We start from the raw sequence: 12,380 nt of genomic DNA on the forward strand, positions 1-12,380 counted from the left end.
AGTATTATAATGTCTTCAGGGCAGACGGAAAAGGAGAATGATCAGAAAAAGTAATATACACTCAGATAAACTTATCACAAACACTGCAATAGATGTCAAGACTGAAACACATTACATCGGTCGTTTATATCCCAGAGCAATTACTGCATTTTTAATTGAGGATGGTGTACGGATGTCCAAGCAACTGTTTACATTATTTGAAAGGAAGACATTCAAAATCTATAACAGACAGTTCAAATCAGGTTAAATCTCAATTTAAAAAGGGAACAAACTGTGAGACAATCTTCAGATGTCAAAACATTTTCCTTTTTTTTTTTTTACAGAAGGAGATTGCATGGGATTAATGGGCATCTTTCTCCTTCCCTCATTTACCTTGACCGAAAGTGTTTCCTCTTCCCAAACTACATTCAGCTGTGGGGTTTTTTTGCCCCCGAAGAGTTAGAGAGAGCTCAAGAAGATGTCTCAAACTGCCCCTTCCCCCAAATCAACAAACAGAAAAACCTCACCCCCCAAACAACCAAAACCACCACCACTACCACCCCAGAAAACAACAAAAACAGCCAACAAACAACACACGAAAAACCCCCACAACCCCCAAAAACAACTTTAAACACTTATTTTGTCCCAAGGCAGGGCAAAGATGATGCTGATCTAAACAGCAACTTGGCACTCTCTGTATGAAATCAGGCAGAGCTACTCAACCAACAGAGAACCTAGGTGATTTCATGGACCTTTTAATAGGAAAAGCTTGTCACAAATCTAGCATCTATTTATTAAGCACAACAAGCGACATTTAGTTAGGATGGTGTCAATCTGTTTAGGACTGAATCTTGTGCAAAAATAAATTCTAATACTAATGTAGTTACTGTTTTACTCTGCAAGTAATATCCAGACTGCTTAAGCACTAAAGAAAAAAGTCTAAAGTGACAATCAATGCAGAACCCCTTTTTCCTTTTTTATTTAATATGTTGTTTTCTTAACAATTCTGTGGTAGTACTGCTTCAAGTAAAGAAGTAAATACACTTCAGGGGCTGAAATTAACTCTGAACTAAAGTAATGCTGCCATTACCAAGGTTCAGTTTGGCACTCTTTTCCAAAAGAGATTAAGCACTTACTTTGCTCCAAGCTCTTCTACAAATACAACAACTGGCCCATTCTCTGAACAAACTTCTTGAATATGGGCATTATAAAATTTCCCATTATGATCTAAGCGCACCTATAAGGAAAAAGAATAAGAAAAAAAAGGTGCATTAGCTTCAAAGAAGATAATGAGAGGACGTAACTCTTTAAAATATCAGCAATGTTAAAAATAGAACTTTTCCTCTGGGCAACAGAAGACCTGACAAATAAACATCATGTAATTCAGCAAATGTATCAAAACCAAATCTTCAATCCATATTGCATCTTCAAAAAGAAATAAAAATACTATTAAAAAATAAAACAACCACAAAACAGAAAGCTTGCCAGGTAACACTACTTAATGAAACACGGCTTTCAAAACTACATGAGAAAGTTAAAAGTAACCAGCATATCAAGGGTTTTCAGCTTTACTGAAAACACTTTCTCTTAGAATAAAACCCAAAGCTTTTCCTTGTTAAAATCCATGTAAAGAAAAGAAAAATTCATTACTAACTTCAGTGAAATTTAGTTTAAGAACATAATGAACACCAACTATTTCTGAAGTTATTCTTCAGAAACTTTTTTAAAACAACCAAAAAAAGTTGTTCAGACACAATCATAGTGTTACTTGTCCGACTGACATTCCACGTTCTTAGAACTCTTCTGTTACATATAAAATAAATTTCATAACATTCTGCTACAACGTTCGGCTTTTCAGCTGCATTAGTCAACTCCACTTTTCACTGTTTACTTCACCTTCCCTTCCCATGTTTTTATCCCATATATTTACTGTCTTGACAGGTACATAGAAAATTTGAGAGAGAAAGTACGTTAATTGTCAGAGTTTTTTCTACTAATAGTATCTGTACTCTTTAGTAAATACTACACAAGACAGCCTTAGAGTCTTAAATACAAATTTTAAGCCTGTACTATGAAGCAATAAATAATCAACTCCACATTAGGTTGGTTGGTTTGTTTTGTATGGGGTTTTGAGGGTTTGTGGTTTTTGGGGGTTTGTGAAATTTATTCATTATGCTTAATTCCATTACACAAATAAAAAAAAGTACAAACTTAAAGAGCCCCCATGCTGCATGATAAACCTAACTGAATATTTTCACATTAATATTAATAATTTTAATAGATGGTCAACTGTCCTAGAAAGAACCATATTTAGCCAAGTACCACCAGTTTAGCTAACACACCTAAGGAGATTAATCTAAAATTTGAGTACTACAGATTTTAATGGCAAATCTTATTTCTTCTTAAGCAGCAATACATACTACAAATTTGAACAGAATTTAAAGAGCAATTGTGTAACACACTTTGAATACTTCAAGAAGAAGAATCAGCCAAAACTTCAGGATCTTCAGGATCTGCAGTAACTAAAGCAAGCTGTATTCCATTACTTGAAAGTAATGAGATTAGAACAAAGCCAATTTACCAACAGGAATCATAGAATGCTTTGGGATGGAAGGGACCTTTAAAGGTCATCTAGTCCAACCCCCCTGCAGTAGGCAGGGACACCTACAACTAGATCAGGTTGCTCAGAGCCCTGTCCAACCTGACCTTGAATGTTTCCAAGGATGGGGCATCTACCACCTCTCTGGGCAACCTGTTCCAGTGTTTCACTACCCTCATTGTAAAAAATTTCTTCCTTATATCCAGTCTGAATCTACCCTCTTTTAGTTTAAAACCATTACCCCTTGTCTTATCGCTACTGGCCCTGCTAAAAAGTCTGTCCCCATCTTTCTTTTAAGCCCCCTTTAAGTACTGAAAGGCTGCAATAAGGTCTCCCTGCAGCCTTCTCTTCTCCAGGCTGAACAGCCCCAGCTCTTTCAGCCTTTCCTCGTAGCAGAGGTGTTCCATCCCTCTGATCATTTTTGTGGCCCTTCTCTGGACCCTCTCCAACAGGTCTATGTCCTTCCTGTGCTGAGGACGCCAGAGCTGGATGCAGTACTGCAGGTGTGGTCTCACCAGAGCAGAGTAGAGGGGCAGAATCACCTCTCTCGACCTGCTGGCCACACTCATCTTATTAAATATACTCTTGAAGTTAACCTTGTGATTTTTTAATGCAGTAAAACTGTACTGATCAGATGTCCTATTACATGCCTTTCCTACATGTACGCTGTAAGTCATGAACATCACCAACAATTAAATAATGAGCACATGCACAGTTGGAAGACACAATCAAAGAATATTTAGAAAGTAGCAATTATATATCAAAATAGTTAACAAGGAGGGAAAATGGGCGTCTTGAGCAAAATGTTAATGTCTCTGTAAACTGTAATTCAATACTACTTACTTTACATTTATCTCCAACTGAGTATTGCATGCCAGCAGCAATAGAAAAATCTTGTTTTTGCTGATCTGTAAATACATTAGCAGTAATATACTGTTAGTTTAAATACACCAAAAGAGTTACTTTCTTCATGCAGTAAAAATGCAAACCAGAAGTTCAGGTCCTAAATCTGCACACTGACCCATGTGAGGAAGACCACTGCCTAAACCCAAACTGCCATTTGCATCACTGTTCTTCAAGAGGGCTTCGCTTTATACATCAGCTGGCAAAAGTTGTAACTTTCAAGAATTCAGTTACTTACCCCATTTGGATTGGAGCCAAACATCATATTCAACATTTCTGTAAACTGATGGATTGAGTGATTTAAGAACTTTTTTAGGCAAGACCAACAAGGCAGGATTCCCATTGCTCTTAAGGTGCTGCATAAAACAAAACAAAGTGCTAAATGGTCAACTACATAAAGATACACAGTTTTCCATTTTTCAGTCACAGTGCTCAGGCTTTAAACTGAAATATAAAGATGCTGACAATACATAAAGCATAAAGACCTTTGAAAAAAATAATTCAATAGTGTTCTTTTAACCATACCAGAACAAAATTAAGAACTAAGCAGCATTAAAAAGGACACTATCCACCTTCTGGCACATCAAAAGCAAACATTACTTTTTAAAGAAATAAGTAGTTTTTAAGATATTACATGTTAGGAAAACTAGAAACTCAAGATCCTCTCATGAACATTAAACACTGAAAAAGATAGCAGAGTACAAGTTATTAGGAAGAAAATAAATCTTAACATATAAATACCTTGTTGCCGGAAAGAGACTTCAATCCATTCATGTCATTAACTGTTGTAGCTTTACTTCTGCAAAAGGACAGAAGCAAGCTGCAGTAATATAGTATTAATAAGGCCTGGAAATCAGGTAAGAAACATCTTGGAAGTGGATAAAAATACTGAAACTACCACTCTCTACAGTTTTTTCCACAATAAGCATACCACAGAGCATCTTCATTTCTTAAAATGAAAACGCTAAGTCTAAAAAAAGAACTACATTTCTATATCATATAAAGCTAAAAATAAGATTTCTGTTTCTAAGTACAAGTTTTAGGAAGTCTAACTTACACGTACTGACTTAGCCATCACTTAAGGGGAAAAAAAAAAAAAAAAAAAAGGAGGAGGGGGCAGGCAAGGGAAACAAGATTCCTCTAAAATTTTTGCAAGGAAAACATAGCAAAAGCAGACACAAAAAAAACCCTCAAAACCAAAAACCACTCTGTTAGTTAACTGGCATCAGGCACTCTAACTTACTCTTACTTTCTACACCTGACATCGCTGGAAAATTACTTTCCATAGAGAAAAAACAAGTATTTTTCCCTACGGCAGTTGTGGGCAACTGTCAGCATTAACTCCTCCCAAAACTAAAATAAACTATTACATTTAATAACAACATAATTGAAAAGTTCATATTTATAAAATGAAAAATATCTTCTGGAAAACTAGGTAGTAAAACAAGCTGAAGTCAGCTTTAAGACAAGCAGAAAATTTAAGACTTCATAAACACAGCAAAGTGTTTGTAATTTGGGTTAACTAGGTCAAGAGTCACACACACTAGCTCTTGCATCATAAGACATATGGTTTAAATCAAAAACATTGAGTTTGATGGTCTCAAGTGAGTATATGACCTTCATTTACAAAGGTGCTCTGGAGGTTAGCAGTGTATTTTCTTATGAATCCCAAAGATACAGGGTAATGCTACTGCATATGAAGCCCAGGAACGCTCCAAGAACAGAAAGGAATAGAGAAGGTTTCCACACTCTGACATTTAACTACAATAATTGTTCCCCAAGGCAGAAATACTTTGTATTTTAACTGGAAATGTTCCCTAGTATTTTTTTTCCAAACAAGAAAGGAAGCTAATCCCTTTCCCAGAACTTGGTTTTCTTTCTGTGGCGATTTCCATCATCTTCCTTTCTGTTGTTTTCAGCTTGAGGAAAAAAAAAAAAAAAAATCAGATCCCACCGTCTCAAAGAATTTCTTCTGTCACATGCCACACAGACTACAGCAGAGCCTCCAGAAAAGACTTCAATGATGTTCAGCGGGAAGAGGCGACATGATGCACTAATATAGCATAATCTCCATGGCTTCAATGGAATTCCACACAAGCCAGGGTTTTAAGAACAGTATTAAACAGAAGAAAAACTGCCAATATGTAAATACAAAAATGGCACTGTCAAAGACTTACTGTGCAAAAGGAATCAGTAGGTCAAAATCTCAGAGCTAGCTAGAGCATCCAGGTCCAGCAAAAGGAATATAAACCCACAAATATAATCACTTCATAAAGATCAAGGAACAAAATAGAGTACATCTATATCTACATCTACTATCTACATCTGTATTTCTCCATTAGCTACACCTCAAGCAGGCATTTCAGCCCCCAGATGTGGAAGCAACACAACTTGGATTAGATTCCTGTAACTCTACTCAGTTGCAAGAGTGAGCCAAGTAATTCTCATGGAGTTTACCATGCCAGACTGGCACACTGACAATTCTCCCAAAAGATTCTGCTATTTTAAACAGGAAGAGGGACATGTTGCAATGGTAATATCCCATTACATAGAGACCCAAAGCTAGACTGCAGGAAAAACAGAGGAACCAGAACCCTGTACAGCGGAGATAAGATACTTCATTCTTTCATAGTTCTAACCTTACCTCTTTGTGTTTCTATTCTTAGTAATTTGTAAAAGGTTTTTCAACCCTAACTGTTAGATTCTCCTACCCACCAGGAATTCAGAAAACTCATTTAACATGTATTACTCACAGGCATCTTACATTAACTTTTAAATTGGATTTACCTGTAGTTGTCATCTTCTGAATCTGAAGCAGATACTTCACTGCTACCATTACTTTCCTCTGTCACACCAACAGCACTAAGTTCTGCTATGATTTTCTTCACATCTGTATCAAATACTTTCTCGTACAGCAACTCATACAGCAGAGCTGGAGAAGGGGAGGAGAAAGCGGAAGGGCAAAATCAGTTACAAGGTAAATGAGATTTTACCCCACCATTACAGATGCATTTCAAATTGCTTCAGTCAAAGCAAGCAAGCATTTTGATGTGTTAACTGAAACAGTGAAGGCATTAGAAGCAAAACCAGCTGCAGCTACTATGGCTTAATGGGTATGCATGAAACTACTGGAAAACAGGTCTCTCGACAGGCAAATTTGGCCTTAGCCTTGTAACTCTGCGCATAGGCAGAGTTTTCATAAAGAATGAGAATCCTTGTAGGGAGTGTCACAGTGACCCATCAAAGCTGATGAGAACCTTTAGGCATTTCTGCAGTCTAGTAAAGAAAACAATAATTCATGAAGACAGTTATTTTTCGCATGTGCAACCCCCATGCTTTCTTTGACAAGTTACATATGCAAGGATTAATTTTAGCATAAACAATTAGTTTGCTAACATAGTCTGAAATACAAAATTAAAACTAGAATTCTGGCCAAAGACAATGCAACAGATTATAAATTAGTACACCAACGTTTTCTGTTTACATTAGACCACCCAAATTCAAAGAGGCAGCTAAGTCTTCTCCTCCTGGTATATAATCTGCTTTGTCAAGAATCAGGACACAAAAATTTATGCTCTCACAAAATCATAGTCATTGACAACTCAAATGGAAAACTTAGCTACTGAAGAATGACTATAATAAACTTTCATATAGACTCTTTTCCTGAAACCTGATGGTGATCATTTTAAGATTTTTGGTAAAAATACGTGCTTTTAACTAACCAACATAATACTTACACTGGCACAGAGCAGCCTTTTCTGAATACTCAATGGGATAAACAATATCATAGTGGTTTCCATTTGAGAAGCACAGCAATACCTATTAAAAAAAACACACAGGTATTTTAGGTTTTGCATCTCACTTGATTTTTCATATGAGCACTACCGTTTAAATTCAATTTAAAGTACCAATGTGCTTTGTTATCTCTCAAGATCTCAAAGTATCAGTAAAATGATCGAAATGTTTAGTGGATGTCCTTAAAATCAGAAAGAATTTGACTGAAAGTCAAAAAGAATTTCACAGATGTAGCTATGTGAGTTAGCACTTGTATATTGATTTTTACAGAATTTTAGATTACTAGGAAGGTATACCACACCCCAAATATGGACCATCTATGTTAGAAGTGCCATATGTATTAATAGCTGCCTTAAATATGTACAAAAGAAATTGTTAAAATTGAATTCTCAGAACATTTCATTGTGTTGAATAATAAACCTCACAAGAAACTATTTGCTGTTTATAAAGTCATCTTAATTCAGCCTTTCACAATAGCCATAGGTTTTTTTTTTTTTACCTTATCAGAAAAGCCATTTTCAGTTACATGTGAAGGAGAAGCATTTGGTTCCCGGTATATTATGAAATCTTTCCTGAGAAAAAAGTAGCAGTTAAGAATTCATTTAAAAATTAGTATCAATAAAAACTGGAATATTCAAGCCAAGTTCAAGGAACATACATAGCCACAGAAAACACCTAATGGAAAAGAATACTGAAAAAGACGAGTACAACTATCACTGGTCAAAAAAAGTCTTACTTTTATGAAAGAATATACTAGAATAAGATGTGCTGGCACAACATGCACAGGGTCAATGACAAGCAAAACAAATTTCCAGACACCGCTTTCTGGAGCTGTGTCTAGAAAGATGATGGCTCTCCAGTCCTGGAGAAATTCATTACACTTTGCCATTTGGAAACCCACCAGAACAGAGAGGAGGTTAGTTTTATGAACAGAGACAGGAAATAGCAATAAGTTTCCAGAAGGCGAGCAATGGCTTAGGCTAAATTTGTACTGGCTTAGGCTAAATTTGTACTAGCAAACTGATTACATGCATGTGAGAACCCTTTTGGGCACACAGGCCAGCTAATGGAACAGCCCATATCTGTGCTCAGAAACCCTTCTTGCCTCCTAAACCAAGTTCTCGTGCTCAGAAGGGTCCACACCGTGTTTCTGCTCCCAAATGGTGGCCCAGCTGCCACAGCATGCTAAGGAACATGCCGAAAGCCCAACAGACCATCAGCAGGCTGAGGATCAGATATTGTAACCAAATCGCCAGCACCTCTGAAAATCATGCCCTCCGCATGTCTGTTTTTTTCACATGCAGCAAGAAGAATCTTTTCCTGCATTTTAAAATGGCTAATACACTGCAAAGACGACATTCAGAAGGCTGTTTGCCTTTCTCTTTAGATAAAGACGACAGCAAGTGTGGAGTTGAACACCATGCTGTGTTTGTTAGACTCAAATTGCTGGATTTAAAGTGGCAAAGAAACCCCTCTGTTGTCTCTTCAACTGAGAGAATGGAAACAAACTTTTTGGGAAGCTTGGACTGAAGCAGCAGATAGCGTGCTGTTGCAGTGATGGCAGACACTCATCATCAAGCCTATCAGTCCAGCATGGTTTTTCAAAACGGGTTTAAAAAATTTTTTATTGCTGCAAACTAAGTTTTGGTACCTCATTACATTTAAGAGGATTAAAAATACCATAAATGAAGAGTTGACCTACTACATTTAGGCAAATTTAGAATTTACACTCCACACTTTTAATGCTTTTTTTATCGTTAGATTAAAAAAAGCATTAAAAGTTGAACTGGATAGAAAGTGACAAATACAGGAAAATCCACAACTGATACTGACGTGACATGCTAAAAACTGGAAGATTATCAATATTTGCTACTTGTTTTTCTGTTATAATCAATCTCTGTCATGATCTTAAATGTAATTATTTTCTCTTTTATCCATAATCCTCCCTTCAAATTCTTTGCTCAGCAACCTATCACTTCCTTCAACTTCTTCCTTGCTCACACAAGTAAAAGCTTAATTAGTCTTGCAAAATGATTAACTATATTCACAGGCGCAGTTTTTGGATTAAAAAAAAATAACTTTCTACAAGTAGTCAGAAAAAGCAATTCTGAGAGGAAAAGAATTTTATAGCTCAAGGACCCACCCGCTTCAAGGAGGCAAGGAAAATTTACTTACCGAACTATACTTCTGACAGATCTGAGGAGCGGAAATGAAAACAAACCTATTCACCCTGCATTTCTACCCTATGCTTGAAAAGTCTGAAACTCTCTCTCTTCTCCACTTGGCACAAACAGGAAATTCATACTTCTGCTTTCCTTCAGTCCGCCAACATGCAGGAAGGGAAGCTACTCTTTCCCCCAACCTCTATCACCATTCCTACTTTCCCCACAGCCTCTAAATTGCCTTTTTAATGGAAGCCAGTCTTCCCAAAACAAGTATGGCGGTAACAATTGTTGTGTGTTCAACTCTGCAGTGAAATACTACATATAGTTGCAACTATGCCACAAGCCTCCTCACACTTCCAAGGGAAGTTAAAAAAAAATACTATTATTAACCAGGATTTGTCTCTGTATTCATTTATCAGCTGTGGTCCTGGATACCAATGTATCATGACTTCAAAATAAACTGCTTCAATTTCATGAGAATACATTTCTCATGGCCAGAAATACAACAAACAGAAGATCACGACCATCCAGTTACAATCAAGAATGCAATTTTGTTGACTTAAATTGAGTTACGTCCCTCTACACCCTGGCTCAATCGAACCATCAGACCTTCTCTCTAAGTTTCAAGCCAAGCCTTACGCTGACTTCCACTTCAGTCCTCTTCCACCCATGCAGCACATGCAACTCTAAACTGTCCCATTAACTACATAAAATGCAAAAATAGAATTTCATGCAATTTCCTGCACTTAGCACTCATCTAAGTACCTGAAAGTAATTTAACTAGATTGTTTCTTTCCTCTTATCAACTGTGTCATCAAGAGTCAAAGTACAAAGAATGTCATTAATTTACAGTAAGCATTTTGAAAAACTGAATTTTTTAACTGGTTTACAAAACAGCAGAAAGAGAAGATGCTGTACATTGCTCATTCCCTTACACGGTAATTAGAAAGCAGTTATAAATATTCAGCATATTGTTTCATACTACTTTGTGAAGAAAGATTGATATACAGGATTATATTTAATAAAAACACATCAGCAAAACTGTTCACCACCAAAAGGAGTGTTTGTCTATGCACAAATACTGAAGGATTTCTTAAGCGTAGCTCAAGCTATGTCCCTTGACAAACTCACACCATTTCATCTATACCGATACAGTGGAAAAAGGAAAATTTATACAGAAAAGAGAATAAGCTACAGCAGTACACCAGGTAGTCTTATACCAGTACATACAACTTCATACCGGGGAGGGGTGACAACGGCTTTCTAGCATACAGCCTAGAATACTCACATCACTTAGCTACATCAGAGCATTTGTACAGAGGTAATAAAGAAATGGGTACAGCCCACAGCTTAGCAATAGGGTTAATATTAAAGCCTTGGTGAGAAATAGGAAGAAAAGCAATTTTAACAGAAAAAATAAGATATGAAAATTAACAAAATACAAACTGTATGACTCTACCCACAATCACTTCTGCAGGTGAGATGCATGACATTATTGCAAACCTGTATTCAAATCCCATTACATGTCATTTTCAAAGCTCATTTTTCTATTTTTATTTAATACTTTGACAGCTGCAATTTTCAAAGCATATTTGTAATTTTCTGGAGAACTATGGTATAACATACAATTCCATCTTTGCTATTCCAACTGATTAACTAACAAACCACTGAACTGATCTCAATAAAACACATTTAAGGGTTTTCTTACTTGTACATAAGAGAAAGGGCACTTATTTCTACTTGTCCAACCCATTCCTGTATTGAAAGAAAAAAAAAAAAAAAAAAAAGAAAATTAGGTTCAATCAAACATACAATTATTATACTTCCTGATACGTAGATCAAGAGAAGCAAGAAATTACTGTCAAAGAAAAAAAAAAAAAAATCACCACTGAGTCTGGAGTTCAGCCAAGACACTTTGATTGTATTTGAAGGTTTTTTGAAATAACAGTAACTATTCCAGTTAGGTTAAGGGGTATGAGCTAGTGGGATCTTTTTTCACAAAGTAGAAACTGATCCGTGTGAAAACTGAGAACTAAAAACAATCACAGAAATGCAGATCTATCATTAGAAAGTATGATTTTGAAAGGCGATAATGTTTTTATTTTTTTTTCTTTTGTTAAACTTAAATGACCAGCAGTTTAGCTTTTCAAAAATGATTTTTTAAAAAAGTGTCAGATTTATTGAGTGCTTTTAAAAAAGTTACTCTCTACCTTCAAAACTGTCTGGTTTTGTGGCCCTTTAGCTATAGATGAACTGGAAAAAGAACCTTGAGGCTTAACTCTTATGCCTAAAACACAGATAACTTCCATACAAATATCTTGAGAGAGTCTTGTGAAGTGCTCCAACACAAAGTAGACAGACCACTTCCAAACAGCCAAAATAAACTTGTGATAGTTAGTTGTTTCTCATGCAAGCAGCTGTATATCGATACCTGAAGACCAAAAATCTGCCCTTTAAAGCTGTTAAACAGTGAAATGTCAGTACACCATAACCCAGACTCAAATCACAGAAAAGTTGTTTCTTCCATTACCAGCCTAACCATTGTACTGTGCTCCAGTATGATGTGACTAAATTTTTCTTTTTTTTTTTTTTTAATTTTTTTTTTTTTCTTTTTTAAATTCTTACTCAGTTATAAATGACTGAAATTAACTTTGGGGCAGGAATTTGTAGCAGTTCAATTTTGTTTAATAATTTTTTAAATTCTCCTTACAATTTTCAAATATAGAATAACTTAATATTAACTTCCCTGATCATGCAAAAAAGCTACTGTACGTTTTATTTTTCAAAAAGATTTTTTTAAACATTACTAGATGTGTATGAAAAAGACATTTTCTATATATAGTGCAGTGCTCTAAACCATTCACATTGGCGTAGTTCAGTGCAGAATAAGTTCTACTGGAAAATGGATGGTTTACCATTTAGCATAGCATATAACCTCA

The 12,380-nt window shown here is 35.9% G+C and overlaps 1 protein-coding gene across 8 annotated transcripts in view; it reads right to left on the bottom strand.

Moving 5' to 3' along the window:
- OTUD4 (OTU deubiquitinase 4) overlaps window positions 1-12,380 on the bottom strand; it is a 36,564-nt gene that overhangs the window by 14,277 nt on the left and 9,907 nt on the right. For all 8 annotated transcript variants that reach the window (XM_082315149.1, XM_082315145.1, XM_082315146.1 and 5 more), the window contains exons 5-12: window positions 11,150-11,196; window positions 7,776-7,848; window positions 7,219-7,300; window positions 6,269-6,413; window positions 4,223-4,280; window positions 3,720-3,837; window positions 3,422-3,486; window positions 1,116-1,216 (exon numbers count right to left, since the gene is read on the bottom strand). In XM_082315149.1, coding sequence (XP_082171275.1) covers window positions 1,116-1,216; window positions 3,422-3,486; window positions 3,720-3,837; window positions 4,223-4,280; window positions 6,269-6,413; window positions 7,219-7,300; window positions 7,776-7,848; window positions 11,150-11,196 — 689 coding nt within the window. The remainder of the gene's footprint in view (window positions 1-1,115; window positions 1,217-3,421; window positions 3,487-3,719; window positions 3,838-4,222; window positions 4,281-6,268; window positions 6,414-7,218; window positions 7,301-7,775; window positions 7,849-11,149; window positions 11,197-12,380) is intronic.

The sequence above is a fragment of the Platalea leucorodia genome, assembly GCF_965183815.1.
Source record: "Platalea leucorodia genome assembly, chromosome: 6".
Taxonomy (NCBI): domain Eukaryota; kingdom Metazoa; phylum Chordata; class Aves; order Pelecaniformes; family Threskiornithidae; genus Platalea; species Platalea leucorodia.